The 22,502-nt window shown below is 34.7% G+C and overlaps 1 protein-coding gene across 11 annotated transcripts in view; it reads right to left on the bottom strand.

Moving 5' to 3' along the window:
- Nucleotides 1-603: 603 nt before the first annotated feature.
- The window catches only part of Fgfr1op2 (FGFR1 oncogene partner 2), a 29,454-nt gene continuing 7,555 nt past the window's right edge, over nucleotides 604-22,502 (bottom strand). For 5 of the 11 annotated variants that reach the window (XM_071610041.1, XM_027934129.2, XM_027934127.2 and 2 more), the window contains 6 exons: nucleotides 14,056-14,204; nucleotides 11,695-11,812; nucleotides 10,302-10,444; nucleotides 7,701-7,814; nucleotides 4,611-4,724; nucleotides 1,192-3,186 (listed from right to left, as the gene is read on the bottom strand). In XM_071610041.1, the coding sequence (XP_071466142.1) occupies nucleotides 3,049-3,186; nucleotides 4,611-4,724; nucleotides 7,701-7,814; nucleotides 10,302-10,444; nucleotides 11,695-11,812; nucleotides 14,056-14,190 (762 nt within the window). In that variant the 5' untranslated portion in view covers nucleotides 14,191-14,204 and the 3' untranslated portion in view covers nucleotides 1,192-3,048. Of the gene's footprint in view, nucleotides 1,064-1,191; nucleotides 3,187-3,248; nucleotides 3,985-4,610; nucleotides 4,725-7,700; nucleotides 7,815-10,301; nucleotides 10,445-11,694; nucleotides 11,813-14,055; nucleotides 14,205-22,502 lie in introns of those variants that run through there. The other 6 variants (XM_027934131.2, XM_027934128.2, XM_027934134.2 and 3 more) reach the window with 4 other exon arrangements.

Genomic DNA, 22,502 nt, shown 5'->3' on the forward strand with positions numbered 1-22,502 from the left:
TCAAAGATGCCACTGGAGTTTTTGAACTTGGCAGCTGGCAATGGGATTAACTGGGATGGGGAATGGTATGGAGAGGTTCTGGGAGTTCTTTTTGGACATCTTAAATTTGAAATGTCTCTTTGGCAGTCACAGGTGGATGAGTTTAGAGTTACTGAGCGGTACAAACTGTAGTGTATCATCCAGCATACAAATGACATCACCAAGGAGGTGAGTAGAGATATTAACACTGAATAGGAATAAGGACTGATGGTGGCTAATGTTGAGGTCAGAGAAAAGAAAGGAATAAAGGGGATGGAAGTTAAAGGAAAATGTCCCCTAAAATGCCAGTTAGAAATTATCTCCATCAATATTTTATTAAAAAAAAAAAAATTTCCTGTTTGGTCAATTGGAAAAGGTAGTAGCGGTCACCCCAAATTAAGTTATGGATCTATGATCTTCTATTATTTTCCCTGAAGCAGTTTAGAACTAATCTAAAATTGTGGGAGTTACCTTGATATTAAAGTATACCAGCAATTATAAATTTGAACAGAAAGCATTTTATCTGAGTTTGTATAATTGGTTTTTTAGAACTGTATTTCCTATACAAAAATTTAAAAATATAGCTTATACTTGATAAACAAATGATGTATTAATAAATTACCCACAGACTGGGTGGCTTAAAACAATGGAAATTTGTTTTCTCACAATTCTTGAGGCCAGAGTCTGAAATCAAGCAGGAGTTGTTCCCTTCTTGGAGCTGAGAATCCATTCTATGCCTCACTCTTGGTTCTGGCAGTGACTCATGATCCTTGGTGTTTCTTGACTTGCATAAATTTCTGCCTCCATCTTCACATGGCTTTCTCTCTGTGTTGCAAATCTCATTATAAGAACACCAATCATTGATTTAGGGCCATGTCTAATGTGGAGTGATATTATCCTGAGATCCTTTATCTATTTCCAAATATGGTCACATTGCTAGGTATAGTGGGTTAGGCTTTGGGCCTACCCTTTGGGGGGATACTATTCAACCCACTACTGATGATAAAAAGGTTTGCAGGATCAGCAATAAGCCACTGGCCAATCCCTAGGAAATATAAATAGAGATTGTTGCTAAGTATCATCCTGTGATAAAAAAGACAAAAGGCCTTAAAAATGAACTACCGTAAGAAATGTAAGCATTGTTTTAAAATTAAATTGGAGACCATACCAATATTTATAATCATCCATCTTTATTGATAAAATAGTCTCCTATGCAGTATATACTCTCAGACACAAATTTGAAGTTCTTAAAAAAAAAGGGGGGGGGGTAGGGGATGGAAAACTGTCATTAAAAACAAAGTCTTTCAAACACCCAAGACCTTAAAATCATATTCAAGCAAGAACACCAAGAATAAATTAACTCATCTGTTTATAAAAATATTTATCAAGTAATGTTTATAATTACAGCTGCCTAATGAATTGCCTTAGAATCTCAACTGTGTAGCTTATTTAATTTTTACTTGGGATAAAAACTATTTGAATGTGCCACTGAATTAAGGTCTGCTTTCTGAAAAAAATAGAAAAGTTTAAAAATAAAAGACTGTCATTTATAAAGTATCAGTTAAGGCCTCTGAATGAAAAAAGAAATTTAATGTTTTGGGCCATTATTAACCCTTTTCTAATCAGTAAGCCCCATCTACCCTTCTCTCCCCAAACTTAATGTAGAAAATTTCTAAAGTGAAAAGTAGTTTTGAGTTTTATCAATATATGAAATCATACTTAAAAATTGTCATGACATAATATTTAACAAATTATATACTCATAAGTAGAATTTTCTATGTGTTAATTTTAATGTGTGATAAAATGAGTATATTTAATAATATTTGATACTCATTCTTTTATTCTATATGATCACTACAAAATAAAGAAAAATTTAGGTTTCAATTGGTGTCAAAGTTTCTGTGTCTTTTTGCTTTAAAAAAGAAATCTACTTACTGTTTGACATGTTTTAATAAAACCAATACTTGTAAATCCATAGATTTCCAACCCCCTGTAGTAATGAAAAACCAAACCAAAAAAACCTTAAGGGAATGAGGCAGATGGAGCTTAAAAATATTTTTTTTTTTTAATATTTGAGTCTACTTTTTCTGTATCTTAATTACTTAAAAAAGGGTTGGGTAAACCATAATTTTGAATTTACTTTGAAATTACCATACCTATTTTACTACATGAAACATTTCAACTTTGTTAAGTAAATGAAATATATGAGGTCCTTAAATACCAAACAGAAAAGAGAAAAATTGTTTTTATTATTGACTAAAAACCAAAACTTATTCTTTCAGAGGAGTAGTTTAACCTACTAAATATGTTTATTTATAAGATCTTCTTTCTTAGAAAGTAATGTTCCTTATCTTTCATTCCTGAAATATTTCATATTCTTTAGCAAGTTATGGACAATTGTTAGCTAAGTATCATTTATGTGGTAAATTAGCTATAATTAAATTTCCTCTTTTATTTGTGGTACATGTAAAACATTACTGCAACCTTTAAACCTGAATTTTCTTTGACAAAAAAATTTTAAATTAATGGGAAAGGAGACAGGCAATCACTAAAGCTGAAGTCTATGGTACATAACCTATTTGTTAACTCTGACACCAAACAGGAAGGATTAAATTGAGTATAAGGATCTTCCATTCACAAAACCATGGCAAAATATCGTAAATTAGGATAATTCTATGAATTCCCAAACAATTACTGGGAAAAGTCAAGTGTATCTAAGTATATCATTTAGAAAGCCAATAGCACTGCTGAAAGCTCTTGATATTTTCAGCCATCACTGTGAAAACCCTTTGTTTGTTCACCAATTAACAATGGCTCAGTTTCTATTTCAATTATGTTTTGGAATAAAGTTTATGACCAACTATACATTTTTTTTTTTTGGCTAACACTTAGCCAGTGTACTGTACAAACCATAGAGGAAAAAAAAAAAAGGGTTGATTGAATTTGAGTTTTCTCTTCATTCATTCATTTATAGGCCAGTCTTTGTGACAGTTTAGAGTCATATACAAAGTTCCCAGACTTGGAACCCTTTCAGCTCTTCCTCAGACTCAGGTCACTGTTGGTTACTAATGCTGACAAAGATGTGCTTTCTGATGCATCATCCTTCCTAAGGTTCAAAAATGATTCTCGAGTTATTTGAAGGATCTCTCTCAGGCCCTTGTTTTCTTGCTAGAAGGAGGCAAGCCAAAAAAAAAAAAAATATATATATATATATATATATATATATGTTCTGTAACTGGCATAAATGTAGTTACATATAGTTGACAAGCTGAACCCAAACAATTTTTCTTTTAAAAAAGTGAACTATGTTCACCCTCTCCCACCACTGCAAAGCCTTATATATACACAGATGTAACTGAGATTAAAAACTCAAACTGCCTTATAATCATACTAAAGATGAAGAAAATAGCATCTGGATCTAGATATAAATTCATAAAGGTAGTGAATAATACCCTCTGACTACACCCTCGCAGTACATTAGTACTTTTATTACTTTCCATGATAGTATGGAATGTAGGACAAGCCATCTAGTTTGTTTCCCTTACACAGAAATTTGAGAGCAGCCGGGTTGAGTAGATGATATTTCTCAAAAGGAAATTAAGTAACCATATTTGACACTGTAAAAAACTTTGCCTTGGGGTGGGGGTTGGGTTGTGGCTCAGCGGTAGAGCACTCCCCTAGCATATTTGAGGCCCTGGGTTCGATCCTCAGCACCACATAAAAATAGGTAAATAAAATAAAGGTGTTGTGTGCAAATACCAAAACACAAAAAAATTTTGCCTCCCCCAACTCTAGAATTACTGTTAAGAAATTTTCAGATAGTTAAAAATAATCTTTTATAATTTATCATATATTATTGTGGCTACTTTTGCATTACATGGCAAAGTTGAGCAGGTGCAAACTGTTTAGTTTGAGAAGTATAGAAAATTTATTTGCTGGTTCACTATTGGAAAAGTCTGCCCGTTCCTGTAACACAAATGGGAGAATACGTGTTTAAGAGTAAGAAGTCAATTTTTTCCCGATAATGACTTCAAAGTCTATTCCAATTATTAATTGTATACAAAATAAAAGATGGATCGAGACAAAGACTTTTAGAGTCCTTGGAAAATAAGAGTACACAAAAAATATATGTGGATTAATGAACCCTTTCCCTGTACTATCTTGATAGAATGAACAAATTTATAAAAATTACTAAATTAAATAAGTACCTTCATTTAGTAAGAAAAGGAATATAACTTTCTCCACTACTGGTATAAGTTCCTAATGATCCTAGATTCTTGCATTACTGTATAGTCTTACATCATATATTCATATAACCAGCATCCAGATTAAGAAAAGAACATTACCAAGTATTCCAGAAAAGTATATGTACATTTTTAAATGGGATTCTGGAATGTCTTTTTTTAAAAAATATTTTTAGTTATAGATGAACACAATGCCTTTTATTTTTTTCTTTTTTATGTGGTGTGGAGAATCAAACCCAGTGCCTTACATGTGCTAGGCCAGCACTCTACCACTGAGCCACAACTCCAGCCCCTCTGGCATGTCTTTTTATGGACAGTTTTCACCTACACTTGCAATTTAAAACTTACTTCAAGTTGAAATATTCGTTCCTGCTCCTTGCAACCCTGTTGCTCGTCGATTTCAATGGCTTTCCTCATCACTGCTGCCATTTCAGTTATCTGGTCAACATGTGCTTGTAACTCCTGAAAAAAAGGCATACGAGTTGGTAATCAGTGAAATACTTTATTTTTCAAATTATTTTTAGTTTTGGATCCTTTTAATAAAATCTGCACTGTCATTTAATATGAATGTAATATTCTTGTATTGCCATTTAATATAAATGTAGTAGTTAGATCACAACAAAGATGATTAACAATGAATGTGTTTTTGAAATCAGATTTCTATTAGGATTAGAATTAAGGATAAGCAGCAAGATATAATTAAACCCAGTACCAAGAAATTTACTTGTTTCATATTCCTCTAACCACAGGAATCAGCAACTTTTTCTTTTTCACACCTATATATACAACGGGTCAAAGTAATTGTGAAGAAAAAATTGTTGACACACTGATCTTCAATTTTTCATGATTCACAAATCTTTTCAATATTATCCATGCCTATAAATTGATCCTCTTTGAAAGCAAGAACTGTATCCTGTTTATATTTGCCTATTTAGTGTTTTCTATATAATATTGAGAACTTAATAGACTTAAATGGCCTTTGCCAACCATTGAAAATATAATTTCAGCATAATACAGACATCCACATTTGTTAGGTGCATAAATGAGGTCCCACTCGAGAATTCCTTATTTTTTTGCAAATCTCTGATGTGCCAGGTACTGTACCAGGCACCAGGAATATCAAGCCTGCTAAGACTATTTCCTGACCTGCAGGAGCTCAGAGTCGAGTGAAGCAAATACCATTCAAAATCAATAGAAATGTGAGAAAAATCACTATCATTATCAGTTTCTATCGACCATTATTCATTGGCAATGGAGGTTATTATATCAAGGCCAAGCTTAAATATAAAATGAATAACTTTCCAAATAAACATCAAGTCTCAAATAGTTGTATATATTTTGATTGTAAACAGGATTTGAACAAGACCTCAAAAAAACCCCACAAAACAAACTGGATGAAATGACAGGGAAAAAAGAATGGATCTATCTTTAGCAAACCACATTAAAAAATATACAGTTTATATATGTATACATATTTGTGTGTATAAAATATACATATATATTTTGCAGGGCTGATTGAACCCACGACCTTACTCCATGGTAGGCAAGTGCTCTACCACTTAGCTACATTCCCCACCTCATTTAATAATCTAATAAAAATGCATTTCTTTTTTTTTTTTTTTTGGTGTTGGGGCCTTGCACATGCTAAGACATGTTCTACCATTGATCTATACCCCCTCCTACCTCTCCTTGTATTATTCCAATGATGACATCTATATAATGTTGAGTACTTAAGAAGAAGGCACAATAAAAAACTAATCTGCACTGTCCAGCACAGTGCTATTAAAATTAAATACATATAATTATTAATTCCTGCACTGACATTTCCAAGTGCTCAACAGCCACACATATATTTAGCGTACATTTCTTATTTGCTTCCACATTAGTATAAAGAACATTTCCATCATTTCAGAAAGTTCTACTGGGCAATTTTGGATTAGATTATAGTAACAAAAAGGATCAAGACACATACTTGCCATACTCTGCAACAGTTAAAAAAAAATCATTAAAAGCTGGGCATGGTTGGCACATGCCTGTAATCCCAGCAGCACAGAGGCTGAGGCAAGAGGATCTTGAGTTCAAAATCAGCCTCAGCAAAAGCAAGGTGCTAACAAGCAACTCAGTGAGACCTTGTCTCTAAATAAAATACAAAAAATAGGGCTGGGATGTGGCTCAGTGGTTCAGTACCCCTCAGTTTAATCCCTGGTACCAAAAAATAAAAAATAAACTTCCTCCCACTTGTAAAGGGAACATAATGTTTAAAAGCAAGTAAATACAGATAACTGCAGCAGCAAAATGAGTAATGAACATAAGTTTTGAATAACAATAGCATTCTCAATTAAGTCTTTTTAAACTGGAAGAAAATAGATATTTACTTTCTTTTTCAGGAAAAAGTCTCTTCTAACAAGATCACCACAAAAACAAAACAAAACAAAAAAAAACCAAACTTTAAATGATAGTATTTTTATAGGCCCAATTAATGGTTCACTTGTTAACTATAAAATCTTTTGTGAGGAATCAGTTTTCAATAGGTGTAAAAGACAAGACTGGTTCAAAACTGCCTTGAAGGCAAAAGTGTTAGCAACATAATTATTAAACTGTTTTGAAATGACTTTTTTTGAGAGGGTGGGGGGGGAGGCACTGAGGGTTGAAACCAGGGGTGCCTTACCACTGAGCTATATCCCCAGTCTTTTATATTTTTTGAGACAGGGTCTCACTAAGTTACTGAGGAGCCTGCTAAAATTGCTGAAGCTGATCTTGAACTTGTGATCCTTTTGCTTCAACCTCTAGAGTTGCTGGGATTATAGGAGTGTACCTAATGCTTTTCATTTTTAACTTTGTCTAGGCTTATTTTTACTTTACTAAGAAGATAAAAGAATGGCTACAAGTTTTTTAAAAAGAGAAGACACATGGAAAGAGCACTACTAAATTATATAAACAAAAGGCATTTTTGTCTTATTTGTGAACTGTAAAGGACTACAAACTATCAAAAATCTAAATTAAAACATTTCCTTTTTGATGGATCAAGACTTTAAGAAATCAGGTTAAAATTAATGTCAAGAAAATATCCTTAATGTCCAGGACAAGAAAATGTCCTTGATGTAACTGTTTTGTTGTAACAAAAACTGCAGCAACAAAGCTAATAAGAGAAAATAAATGCAAAACTGGGCTAAATATCATTTGAAATCTGTAGTCTGTGTATGATACAATACACAAGAGAATTAGTGACTGTGTATGATACAATATATAGAGAATTAATGACAAATTTTTAAAGTTTCTACACTAAACAGCATAACTACCAAAAGCACAGCATTTTATTTTTAGTTGATTTCATTTATTTGCTGATCTATTCTGGGAGGGAAATTCAAAGTAAAAGAACTTTTTAAATGGACCCCCTTTCCATCCACACCCCAAAATTGACTGTTTTATTTAGTGTACATTCTGATTTGCTTCCAAGTGCCTCCTCTCCAGTCCATGTTGAGGTGCTTCAAGGACGTGTCGAGATGCATCAAGGAAGAATCCTTCGGAGTTGTTACGATGTACCATGTCAATCTGTAGTACAGAGTCATTATAATGTTAATACGGACATTATCCGTACTTTAAAAACTGAATGAGTGTTAGTTCATGCGTGTTAGCCAACTGTTCAAAATGTTTGTTTTTTTAAGATTTCCAAAAAGGTATGTTAAAAATAATATAAAAATAATTATTTGGATGAAAATAAATTCTCAAACTTTCTACAGATTTTTAAGTGTGCACTCACAAACTTCTGTAGTATTTCAAAAGGGTCTTCTACTCCAAAATGTTGCTATGTGTAACTTTATGTTACCCCTAACTGTCATAAAATTATTTTTGTGTTTAGATGTTATCAGGGCACTAATACTCAAACATGTCCTAGAATCCCATTGTTTTGTGCTTTTATGGTATTTCCCTAACCCACTTCTGCTTATGGAAACCCTCCCCACCTTCATAATTAATTCAAGGTTGAATTTGGATACATTTTCTCTTTACTGAACATCTTTCCAGATTTTCCTCACAAGAACTAATATTGCTTTTTAGTATTCTGGTAACAATTCCTATTTCTATCAGACCCTGCCCTATATTAATTAGGTTTGTGTCTGTATCTCCCATTACAAGCTCAAATAGTAATTTAACTTATTTGTTCATTCACATTGTTATTACGCTTAACAACTAACCCCGTGCAAGTGTTAATAAATGTTTGTTTAACTGAGTCAAGGTGTCTCCTTTTTGGGAAAAATCAAAATCACAAACATTAATATGTATTAGTTAGAATTAATAACGAGTAACTTTATAGTCATTTTATGGAAGGCAAGGATCAGCACTTAAATTCAATCCACATAATGAAAATGGATGGTTTAGAGCAATCTAGAAAATGTTTAACTTTACTAATTAGTAAAATAGCTTCAATGAATGATTAAATCTAATGTGTTTTATTTATATTTTGTGCTGGGGATTAAACCCAGGATTTCATGCTTGCTAAGCACACACAATACCACTGAACTACATCTCTATCCCCTAATGTGTTTTAGAAAACATTTGCTCTGTCATAATTGCTACCAGATGGGACTAACAAGCTGCAATATCGGATCCTAAGCATTTTTTGACATGGTATTCTCTTCCCTTTAGATTAGATCTTTAAAATTTATTTTTCAAGTTATAAAAGAGAAGGTCCTTTTAGAATATGTCAAGATTACATTCATCTTATCAATAATTTTAACTCAATTTCTCTTCATTATTTAAAAAAAAAGAGTCTTAGTTATATTGTTAAATTTAAATGATTTGTAATGGTCTCATTAACAATGGATTTTTTTTTTTTTTCCTAATGTTAGGGATCTAACTCAAGGCCTTGCATGGCTGGGCAAGTGCTCTATGAAGCTACATCCCCAGCCCAACTATAGATTTCATATTCAAAAGATTGTCCCTAAATAGCCAAGGATTTCCATTTGTCTAGGAGATGAATATTAGATAATATCAAGCCCAAAGTTGTTAATTTATTAATTTACTAGTTGACACAAGAAGAACCTATTAAGTTTTCTCAAAGAGTTATTTACTAGACACTTAATTCCAGAAGAATTAATAATAATTTAAAAACATAAGCACCAGATGGAAGAAATATTTTAAAGAATCTAAAATGTGTTTTCCTAATTGAGAAAGATCAAAAATGTCTTATAACAACCACTATTTCTTAATAACTAATAACAAGTATCTCACTATTATGCACTACAGATAATGGCCAGGTTATCACAACCTTTAATATTTCTATTTTACACCAGCAGCTAAAATTAAGTTTAAAATACAATGTAAATGGTGAAGAGATTAGTCTACTTATCTTCATAACAGTTGCCAGTAAATACAGAAACATACCAAAGGAAATAGACACAGGAATCCTAAAAGAACAATAGGAAAAAAAACTCTAGTTTCTAACCACTTCAGTTTTGCCTCTAAAAATGATGTCAATTGGTATGCAATCCCGAGGGCAAAATTTAAATAGACTGGTACAATCTTTTCTTCTCCCCAGCCCCATAGTTTTTCATTATAATCAGGATCATTCATAGAGTAGATAAATTAGCCTCATTCAGAAAATGGTCTTCAGAAAAACAAATTTACATTTAGTTGCTTTTAAAATTTTTTTAAAATTTCAAAGCATTTCAATTTTTGTTCTCACAAAATATGTCATTATATAAATTTACTGGGAGAAATATTTCTTAAAAGTAGATAACTTACAAAACTAATTTTGAATTGAACAAACTTACCTTTATTTCCAAAACAGTGTGTGTAATATACATACATACTTGTTTAAAAGTTACTAGCAAACAGTATGAGTTAGAAAAAAAAAAAATCAAACAGAATATGGCACATAACAAACAAGAAGTGAGAAAAGAGAAGGCAGAAAATGTCAGTTAAAAACATGAAGTAGTCAATGTCATGTTAAGGCGGCATTACTAGATATCCCTTTTTTAATCTGAACACAACCAACTGTCCCTCTTTTCCCGTTCAAGTTACCTTTATGGAATGGATTACCTTGGAATGCTGCTCCTTTAACTTCATTATTATACCTGGATCATCTTTTTTGCTAGCCATGAGCAATCTAAACATTTGTTCTCGATACTTGCTCATTATAAGTTCCAATGCAGACTGATGTTCTTCCAGGGATGTACGTAATTCTATCAAGAATAACAGTATATTTTATTAAAATTTAGGGTAAACAAAATATTCTCTTCAATATTTACCAAAATACCCAAATACCAAAATAAATAGGATATTTTAAAAAGAAAACATGATATATAAAATTCTACCCATGTAACAATAAAAGACAAATAATTTATTTAGTGGTGGGGGTTGAAACCAGGTGCACTTTACTATTGAGGTATATCCATAACTCTTTTTATTTCTAACTTTGAGACAGGGTCTTGCTAAGTTGCCAACACTGGCCTCAAACTTGCAATTCTCCTTCCTCAGCCTCCCAAGTCACTGGCATTACAGGCATGTACAACTGTACCCAGCTTTAAAACTCAGTTTTTAAGTATCAGAAAACATTTACTAAATAGCAAATAAACATCAGACAATGCTCTTGCTATATTAAGAATACCCCAAAACTATTAGAGTTTAGGGTATAGTACAGAAAACAAATATGTGGTAAGTGCAGAGCTACTCAAACACATTTAAGAGAAATCTCTGGGGAGAAATTTGTGAAAGTTTTCCAGAAGCGTGACACGGGGATGACTTTGATTTTCTTGGGTTGAAAAATTAAAGATTGGAGATTCAAGGTAAGGAGGCATTAAAATGGATGATGTGTTGAGAAACTGGTCTGAAATGGCAAGAGCAAAATATTCACAGAGAAGAGCTGTGGGAAGAAGACAGAAAAGGCCTGGAATTGACTTTGAAGTTCCTTATGTAAGGAAATAAGGATACAATGAAAGTTCTCAAGCAAAAACTAGCATGATTAGATTTATTTTTGAGAAATCAATCTGATGCTTGTGTTAAAGACTGATGGAAGTGGAAAGACTAGAATCAAGGAGACCAGTTAGGACAGAACAGACAAAAGATTAAGAGGACAGCATCCTAACGGGGGCTAAAGCAGTGAAACTGCAGAGAATGAAACTGAGTCATTTCACAGGTAACAAAAAAAATGGTGCAAACTAAGTATTGAGGATGAGATTCTAAGACCAAGAAAAGAAGTTCTCTGGGTGTGGGGGTGTACACCTGTCATACCAAGTGACTCAGGAGGCTGAGGCAGGAGGATCCCAAGTTTGAGGCCAGCCTCAGCAACTTAAGACCCTGTTTCAAAATAATAAAAAGAACTGGGGATGTGGCTCAGTATAAAATGCCCCAGTTCAAACCCCAGTACCAAAAAAAAAAAAAAAAAAAAGAAGAAGAAAAGAAGCCATTCATCTACAGCGATAATATGTCTTACCTTTGTTCTCTTGTTGCAATTCTCTGATTTGTCTGTTTTCTTGCTGGATTCCCATAACTAATGTAGACCGTGGCCGATGTCTTGCGACTTCATTAAGTTCTTGAATTTCTTCCTGATACTAATGAAATGATTAAAAAAGAATATGTCTGGAGAAAGTATTTGGAAACATATCTGATGTGTTAATAAGTATAAATAAATAAACAGATCCTTCAAAAGTTAAACATACAAGATATTATATAATTCATTCATCCCACTCCTAGGTATATACCCCAGGGCATGGAAACCCTACATCCATGCCAAACCTTGTATACAAATATTCATAACACCATTTTGTGTAAGAGCCCCCAAATTCAAATGTCTACCAACTGATGAATGGATAAACCACAATGTGTTGCATCCTCACAATGCAATATTATTGGGCAATAAACAGGAATGAAGTACTGATTCCATGCTGTGACAGGAATTGTGGTGGCAAGTGTCTGTAATCCCAGTGGTTCAGGAGGCTGAGGCAGGAGGATCTTGAGTTCAAAGCCAGCCTCAGCAACTTAGGGAGGCTCTAAGCAACTTAGCAAGATCCTATCTCTAAACAAAATAATTAAAAAGGGCTGGGAATGTAGGCTCAGTGGTTAAGTGCCCCTGGGTTCAATCTCCGGTACCAGGGGAAAATAAAAGAAGCAGCCAATCACAATAAGCCACATATTATATCATCTTATCTAGTACAGGCAAATCACAGATGAAAAGATTCGTGCTTACTAGTGGGGAGGGGAAGGAAAAGCTAGGGAAATACTGCTAATGGGTCTACAGTTTTAGGGTGATGAAAATGATCTGTAATTAGTGATTATGGTTGCACAACCTGTGAATATACTGAAATCCAATGAACTGTATTATTTAAAAGGGTGGAATTTTATGGTATATAAATTATCTTAAAAGAACATGTGCGGAAGAAATGCAAAATAATTTGCATTAAAAAAATAATTGGCGCACACCTGTACTCCTAGCAGCTCAGGAGGCTGAGACAGGAGGATGTTAAGTTCAAAGCCAGCCTCAGCAATGGTGAGGAACTAAGCAACTCAGTGAGACCCTGTCTATAAATAAAATACAAAAAATAGGACTGGGATGTGGCTCAGTGGTCCAGTGCCCCTGAGTTCAATCTTCAGTATCCCACCCCCCAAAAGTAAGAATGTAACTTCAAAATTGCAATCATTTACTTTCAAGACATTATGAGACACCTAGTAATGGATTCATAACAACATTCCTGATTCTTAACTTCAAATGTCAAATTCCTTTTTTAAAAACAAGTTAATACCAGGCATATGTTCACTGGAGTGCCAGAGTTAAACCGCACATTATGGAGGCAGGTAATCTGTTTAGGGCAACATGACTGCAAAACAGAATAAGTAAACTTGCTTTACTATTTTTCATAGCTTTGTTAAGAGCATTACCTCAGGTTGTTTCCTTTTACAGAATGGGTGAGTTTCATAAAAGTTGGCTGTGAATATACATTTTCCCCTCTAATTTCTATCACAATACATGAGATTGTATAATTTTCTTAATAATTAAAAATTTTTATCAGAGGAGGGTTTAAAATGGTAGCTAGACTCTATAGTTCACTGAAAGATACTGTTATACATGGTAAAAAATCAAGTTATGAAAACCTTTTAATTTCTTTTTAGTTGAGAGCATTAAATGAAAAACAAGATAGAAAGTACTAATGTGTTACTGCATAGGCTGTAAACCAGATATTTCTTTGCATCACTTTAGAAAATATTTGGTTGTTAAATAGCATTTTATAAAAAACTACATAAACACATCTGTCTTACATAAGACAAAGCAAAATGTATGTCAACATTAGTAAAAGGTATTATCTGGTCTTTGTCAAATTTATCTAGACCTAATAAATTCATTTGAGGTCTAAACTCAAATGTGCATCTCTATCAGAAAAGTATCAAATCTACAGGTTTTTTTTTTTTTTTTTTTGCAGTAGGAATTGAACAAAGGGCACTTTACAAATGAGTCACATGCCCAGTCCTTTTAATTTTCTGTTTTGGGACAGGGTTTCACTAAGTTGCTTGGGGCCTTGCCAAGTTGCTGAGGCTGGCTTTGAATTTGTGATACTCCTGCTTCAGCCTCCCAAGTTCCTGGGATTACAGTGCTCAGCAAATCTATAGGTTTTAGAACACACATACATACATACATGTATGCCATCTAAACACGACAAATATATCCTCATTTAAAGCAGACTAAACATACAAGTGAAGCTACTTCAAAATTTAGGGAACATTAAAAGCAGTAGCTATGATTCAAGCAATACATAAATGTCAATGACTGCTTCTGTTAAATGGTATCAAAGAAAAATCAAACCTGCTTCATTGCTTCTACTCGCTTGTTGAGAGCTGTGGTTTGCTCAATCAGAGATTCTGCTGCATCGTCATGATCTCTCAGTCTTTCAACAAGGGCTTTAGCATCAGCAAGTGCCTTCTCAATTGTGCAACTCATTTCTAAAAGAATATCTATAATTAAAATTAAAATTGAGACTCAAAACAAAGTCTGCATATCACCTTGTTTTAGCTTCACATATACAAAATTACACTTCTAAAGCTTCATTTAAGTTTGTTCATTGGGAGAAAAAAGAATCTAAGAACACCTTGTGATTTCGCTTGTTAGAAATGATATAAGCTTGAAGTTTAAATAGAGTGTAAAGAACGCTGCTTAGCCTCTACTTAGTCAGGTGATCTGAGACACTCCTTAAAAACACATATTACTAACTAGACAAAATTGCTTCTATGTGTCAATGCTATTCAAAGTCTCAATCTTCTCTTGGGTATGCTTCTTATATAAAATCACATTATAATCCTAACTCTTGTATTTTCCTTATTATATGGTGAAAAGAAAAAAAAGTTTTGATTTGAATAACACTGGCTCTTATGGGAAACTTTTGGTATATATAAGGGAAATTTAATGGGAATTTCAAGATGGCTATTAGAGGTACCCAGCACTCACCTCCCCCTCAACAATGAAACAAATAGGTATATAGTTGAATTCACAAGTGAGTGACCATGGGAGAACACTGGAAAGCAGGGAGCGAGATACTGTAACCTTGTAAATTCTTATAAACCTGGGAGAAGAATACAGTAAGAGAAACAAAATAGCCCAGCACTTGCCACCGGACCCTACAACTGGGATAGGGAAAGGGTAAAAAAAAGTTCCATTTGCAGGGTAAGGGTAAAAAACAGTCTCACAAAATAATCAGTGTGGATACTGGTAACCCTAGCTTTTGCAAAGTTTCACTATGCCCACTGGCTTGCTGCCCTACCTAGGTAAGTTACCTGAAATCTATCTAACAGACTTGCTTTGAAAAGGATTTAATATCACCTTCCAGAGAATATATAGGGTGCAGTTCAGGAGCCATGCTGAGAAGAGACCTACTGTCTGACTTTGGGCTGCTTTAAGGATTAGAAACCCCAATATATTCACATTTCTGGAACTTCGACATTCCACTGCACTGGCTTAGCAGGTAGCTGCCTCAGGAACCAAACATGGCTCAGCAGATGAATGATTCAAACCTGCTGTGTGTCCTACACTGTCATAAACAGGGTTTGTGACATGAGAACAGAAGGCAATACCCTCAAGAACTGGGAGACTGGGGATGATGCCCTTAGAAACCAGGGGCATGATCATTAAGTAGCATGGGGGTTCACTCTAGTGCTTGAAATGAAGGGACCCCTCACCCCTTCACCCAAACAGGCTCCTGTCATTAACAGGGCAGGGAAAAAACTCCATGGGTCCCACTGCTGCTTTGCCTATGGAGGACTGCTGGGATAGCTTTGAGCAATGCTGGAGATCTAATTACTGAGGGACCTGCAGTCTAAGGGGGCGGGGGGGGGGGGGGGGGGGGGGGAGAACCTTGCCTGATGCCTGGAGCATTCTTCTCTTGCTCATGCACTTCCACTGAAAGGAATATTGCTTGGTTGCAGATGTGATTCACTCTTGCTGGTTCTATGGAGGGCATTACATCTAAAGCAATTCTAGAATAAAAGCCCCCCAACCCCACTGCCCTGACCCTGAGTGTGCATAGCCAAGACAGGCCCCAGGAGGAATTTTGCCTTGACTTTGTTCTGCTCCATCCCAGACAGGACAGAAGTGAGGGTGGAGGGTCTTGCTACTACTATCCTGTCACCAAGTGCCTGCAGTTAGGGGTTGGTCTGAGGTCCCACACTTGGGTGGACATGCCTACAGTAGCAGAAAGGAACACCACAACTATGCAGTTCTACTCCTGGCTGCCTACCCCCACACCTTGCCTGTCATGCATTGCTTAATGGACTGCATGTGAGTGCCACAGAAGAGGTGCTCTGATTCTTGCCCTGGCCTCTCCTTGTGAAGCACCTGGGCCCCTCACCATTACTGGTACAGCTAGTGCTAGAGACCCTTACAGATAACAGAACCAGCATCAATAGTACTGAGGAAGCCCAACACCTGATATGGCCATAGACTCATTCTAAAGGAATTCTTCAGATAAAAGCAATATGATATCAGAAAGAAAAAACATCAGGAATGAAGAAAAAGGAACAGAAATTATAAATAACAGTAAATAGTCTCTTTAGTTCTTTAAAATGTTTGGTGTTTAGAAATAAGAATTCCAACTTTTGTCTGATGGAATTTTTAGCATATACAGAGGTAATATAGAATACAACTATAACTACAACATAAGGAGAGAGGGGCAACAAAGAGGCCCATATTGTGATAAGGTTTCTAATATTTTACTTGAGGAAGAAGACCTATATGCTATCTAAATAAAACTCACTTAAAATATAATATAGATACATTAAAAGTAAAAGGATAGAAAAAGGATGCACTATACAAATACTAATCAAAAGAAAGCCAGATACCAAAAAGTACATGAAAACATGCTCAACATAATGCAATTAAAAAACTACACCAAGGGCTGGGGCTGTAGCTCAGTGGCAGAGCACTTGCTCAGCCTGTATGAAGCATTGGGTTCGATCCTTAGCCCCACATAAAAATTAAAAAAATAAGGCATTCTGTCCATCTACACCTACAAAAGAATTAAAAAAAGAAAGAAAAGAAACTACAACAAGCAGGGCACAGTGGTGCACGCTTGTAATGCCAGTGACTAGGGAGGCTGAAGCAGAAGGATCACAAGTTTGAGGCTAGCCTCAGCAAGTAAACGAGATCCCAACCTATGTAGCAAAAACTTGCCTCACAATAAAAGGGCTAGGGATGTAGCTCACTGGCCAACTGCCCCTGAGTTCAATCCCCAGTACCAAAACCACAAAAAACAAAACTAAAAAGACTATAATGAGATACATCTATTAAGGGTGGCTATCACAAAAAAGACAATAAAAAATTTAAGTGTTGGCTAGGATATGGAGAATTTGCAATTTGCATAAAGTACCCATGGAATGTAAAAATGGTATAGCCACTATGAAAAATATGCTGGTAGTTCTTCAAAATGTCAAACACATGATTCCATTCTAGATATACACTTAGAAAATGAAAAAAAAAATTCAAGCAAAATATTATGCATAGCAACATTATTCATAATGGCCCAAAATTAGAATTAACCCAGTCTGTCAAATGAAAAAATGAATAAATAAAAAGATGTCCTGAAACAAGGAACATGAATGATAATTATTATGCTTAGTGATAGGAACCAGTCACAAGTGACCACATATTATGATTTAGATGTCCAGTAGAGGAAAATCCATAGAAACTGAAATTAATTTAGTGAATGCCTAGTGCTGGAGTATAGCAGGGGGTAGGGTATGGTTGGGAAAAGTTAAGGGGAATAGGAAATAACTGTTAATGGCATATGGCATATGGTTTCTTTTTAGAGTGATAAAATATTCTAAAATTGATTTTGTTGACAGTTATATGACTGTGAATATACTAAAACCCATTCAATCGTACACTTTAAATAGGTAAATAGTATATTGTATGTCTTGATAAAGGCGTTCTTTTTTTTTTTTTAAGAGCTGGAGTAAAGACACTTTAGGGAAAAGAAAATGATCAGGGACAGAGAAGCATTACATAATGATAAAAGGGCCAGTTCACCAAGAAGACAAGAATCCTAATGTAACACGCACGCAAGAATACGTAAAGCAAAACCTGAAAGTATTGAAAGGATAAATAGACATAGTCACACTTACTACTAAAAAGTCAATGCTCCTTTCTCAGGAATTGGCAGATCTTGTATGCAGAAAATCAGGAAGGATACAGAGGAAATGAACATCATCATCTAAGTGGATTGAACTGATTTTATGAAACACTACTACCAACAATGGTAGAATACGATAGTTCTCTTTATCCATGGTTTTACTTTCTATGATTTTAGTTACCCATGACCAATTGTGGATCAAAAATACTAACTGAAAAAAATCCAGAAATAAACAATCATAAATTTTAAATTGTAAGCCATTCTGAACAGTGTTATGAAATCTTTATTTATTCCTGCTTAATACATGAATCATCCCTTTGTCCAATCATGCTGGCTATATTCCATGCCTGTTAGTCACTTACTAGTTATCTAAGTTATCAAATTTACTGTCACAGTAGCAGTACCAGTGTTCAAGTAACCTTTATTTTACTTAATCATGGCCTCAATGTACAAGAGTAGTGATGCTGGCAATTTGGACATGCCAAAGAAACCATAAGTGCTTCCTTTAAGTGAAAAATTCTCATAAGGACAGGAAAAAAAAAAAACAAAACCACAAAACTATATACCAAGGTTCCTAAGATCTGTCTGAAACTGTGAAGAAAAAATAAATTTGTGCTGGTTTTGCTGTCACAACCCAAGCTACAAAAGCTGCAGCCACAGCATGTGATTATGTGATTAGTAATTAGTTAAGATGAAAAAGAGAGTTGGGGCTGTAGATCAGTGATAAGAGTGCATGCTCTGCCTCTGCAAAGTCCTGGGTTCCAGTCCCCAGAACCAAAAAGATAAAAGTGTTGAAGACTGTTTTTCAATCTGAGTACAAAAGAAGGTGGGGCAGGGCATTAAATTTGTAAGTGGACCACATGAACAGAAAAACACATCCGGATTGGTGGTAATATTTTGTGTTAGAAAGTATTCAGCCTATATGAAGACTTCAGCAGGGAGCCTCTGAAATAACATAACACCAAGCCATTTACTGCAAATAAAGGATGGTTACACAGACTCAGGAATAGGTTTGGACTGAAATTACTACAGAGGCTGTGTCTGCTGATGAGGAAGCTGCTGCTGAATTTCCAGCAGTGTTGAAGAGACTAAATAAAGAGAAAGGATACCATCCAATGTGAATTTTCAACTGCAATGAAACTAAGCTCATCTGCAGGAAGATGCCAGTAGAATCTGCAGTCATGGAAGGAGGACATTAGACATAGGACAGATTACTCTAGTACTATGTGGCAACACTGCAGGGCATAACATAAAGTTAGCTGTGTATAGAGTGAAGAACCCACACACACCCAAAACCAAAACCTATATTTTAAGACCATATTTATATAACTTTTATTACAGTATATTTTATAATTGTTGTATTTTATTAGTAGTATTGTTAATCTCTTTTTTATTTTCTGGAGTCAGAAGCAGAGATTTATTTAGGAAAACAAGAATTATACACTTAAAGGAAAAGAGACAGTGTACAAACTATCTCAAGAGTGAGAAGCCTATTGTTAATTTCTTACTCTGGTCTAATTTATACATTAAACTTTATCCATAGGAATGTATAAGAAAGACAGTGTTCATAGGGTTTGGTATAATTTTCAGTTTTAGGTGTCCACTCGGGATTTTGGAACATATCCCCTAAATATAAGGGGGAACTACTGTACACGTTATTTTGAAGTGTACATAGGATATTCACTAGGATAGATCACAAAACAAACCTTAAAAAAATCTAAAAGAAGGGTTGGGGTTATGGCTCAGAGGTAGAGTGCTTACCTAGCATGTTTAAGGCACTGGGTTTGATCCTCAGCACCACATAAAAATAAAATAATAAAATACATATTGGGGAAAAAAATCTAAAAGAAATGCAATCATGTAAATTATATTCTGATCATAATGGAATTAAATAACATAGGTTAAAAAAAATCTCCAAACATTCTAAAATTAAACAAGACACTTCTAAATAATGTGCTAAAAAGGAAATTTCTGGAAATCAGAAATATTTTGATCTAAATAAATTTGAAACTACAAGATATCAAAAATTTTGGCATACATGTAAAACAGTACTTTGAAGGAAATTTAGAACATTAAATGCTTATATTAGAAAATCAGAAAGACCTCAAATCAATTATCTATGCCTCAACCTTCAGAAAATGGGAAAAGAACAGCAAAATAAACCCAAAGTAAAAGTAGAAAGAAATAATAAAGAGCACTAAGATTAAACCATAAAATTGAAAACAGGAAAGCAACAGAGAAAAATCAGTGAAATCAAAAGCTAGTTCTTTATAACAAAGTTGGTACATCTCCAGCAAGACTAACCAAGAAACAAACAAACCAACAAAAGACACAACTTATCAATGTCAAGAACAAAAGAAGGGTTATCACTGTGGACCCCTAATTCATTCAAAGCAAAAGTGAATACTATTTAATCCCACACAACTAAGATGTATAATTTAAACGAAATGAATTAACTAAAACTATATAAAATCACAAAAAAGATAAAAATTAGTATTCTATAACTATTAATTATAGTTATTGTAGTTATGTTACTATTAAAGTCTATAGCTATTCTATAATAGTCCTTTAACTTCAAATAAATTGAATACATAGTTAAAAATATCCTGCAAAATTATTTTTTTTATTAGTTGTTCAAAAAATTACATAGCTCTTGACATAACATATTTCATACATTTGATTCAAGTGGGTTATGAACTCCCATTTTTCCCCCGTGTACAGATTGCAGAATCACATCGGTTACACATCCACGTTTTTACATACTGCCATACTATTGTCTGTTGTATTCTACTGTCTTTCCTATCCTCTACTATCCCCCCTCCCCTCCCCTCCCATCTTCTCTCTCTACCCCATCTACTGTACTTCATTTTTCTCCCTTGTTTTTTCCCCCCTTTCCCTTCACCTCCTCTTATATGTAATTTTGTATAACGATGAGGGTCTCCTTCCATTTACATGCAATTTCCCTTCTCTCTCCCTTTCCCTCCCACCTCTCATCCCTGTTTAATGTTTATCTTCTTCTCATGCTCTTCCTCCCTGCTCTGTTCTTAGTTGCTCTCCTTATATCAAAGATGACATTTGGCATTTATTTTTTACGGATTGGCTAGCTTCACTTAGCATAATCTGCTCTAGTGCCATCCATTTCCCTGCAAATGCCATGATTTTGTCATTTTTTAGTGCTGAGTAGTAAGTACTCCATTGTGTATAAATGCCACATTTTTTTTTATCCATTCATCTACTGAAGGGCATTTAGGTTGGTTCCATAGTCTAGCTATTGTGAATTGTGCTGCTATGAACATCGATGTAGCAGTATCCCAATAGTACGCTCTTTTAAGGTCTTTAGGGAATAGTCCAAGAAAGGGAATAGCTGGGTCAAATGGTGGTTCCATTCCCAGCTTTCCAAGGAATCTCCATACTGCTTTCCACATTGGCCGCACCAATTTGCAGTCCCACCAGCAATGAACAAGTGTACCCTTTTCCCCACATCCTCGCCAGCACTTGTTGTTGTTTGACTTCATAATGGCTGCCAATCTTACTGGGGTGAGATGGTATCTTAGGGTGGTTTTGATTTGCATTTCTCTGACTGCTAGAGATGGTGAGCATTTTTTCATGTACTTGTTGATTGATTGTATGTCCTCCTCTGAGAAGTGTCTGTTCAGGTCCTTGGCCCATTTGTTGATTGGGTTATTTGTTATCTTATTGTTTAATTTTTTGAGTTCTTTGTATACTCTGGATATTAGGGCTCTATCTGAAGTGTGAGGAGTAAAAATTTGTTCCCATGATGTAGGCTCCCTATTTACCTCTCTTATTGTTTCTCTTGCTGAGAAAAAACTTTTTAGTTTAAATAAGTCCCATTTGTTGATTCTTGTTATTAACTCTTGTGCTATGGGTGTCCTATTAAGGAATTTGGAGCGCGACCCCACAATATGTAGATCGGAGCCAATTTTTTCTTCTATCAGACACAGAGTCTCTGATTTGATATCAAGCTCTTTGATCCATTTTGAGTTAATGCTGCGCCCCTCCCCTGACTCAGGCAATGGCAAGGCCCTACTGAGGTGGATGGCGCAAGGCGTCCATCCTCTGGAGGAGCACAGTATATTTCTGGGAATGGGCTGGTTTGTTTTTGTATTCCTTTAATAAGTGTAGTTGCGATTTCTCATATGACCATTAAGTATGAAGGAAAAAACATGACTTTCCCAATTAATGTAACTACTTCTAAGAATAGATCTGTTTGGTCTAAATGCAATGATTCAGCTGTGAAGCGTAAATTGTTAATGTCTAATGAAAAACTCCCTGTATTCCTGTCAAGGAAGTTTTTGAGAAATTAAATTAAAATCTGGAGAAGAAGAATTAATGTTAAGAAGACAGATTAGTGCTTAGTACTGGGCAACTTGTTCTTGTTCCTGTGCACAATGGTTTGTGCTCTTACTCTTGTTTGATTAAAATTAAAACAAGTCAACCACTTGCCGTAACCATGGCACCGGTTCCAGTCAGTAAGTCAAGAAAGAATAGTCAAGGTATAGGCCAATAGTTTGGGACATTTCTAACTATTATTAAAAGTTAACTAAGCAGAAACAGCTCAAAGCAAAACGCGAACTGAAAGTTCAAATGCTTGCTTATGCATAAGCCAAGATAC

Source organism: Marmota flaviventris, chromosome 3 (assembly GCF_047511675.1).
Source record: "Marmota flaviventris isolate mMarFla1 chromosome 3, mMarFla1.hap1, whole genome shotgun sequence".
In the NCBI taxonomy this organism is placed as follows: domain Eukaryota; kingdom Metazoa; phylum Chordata; class Mammalia; order Rodentia; family Sciuridae; genus Marmota; species Marmota flaviventris.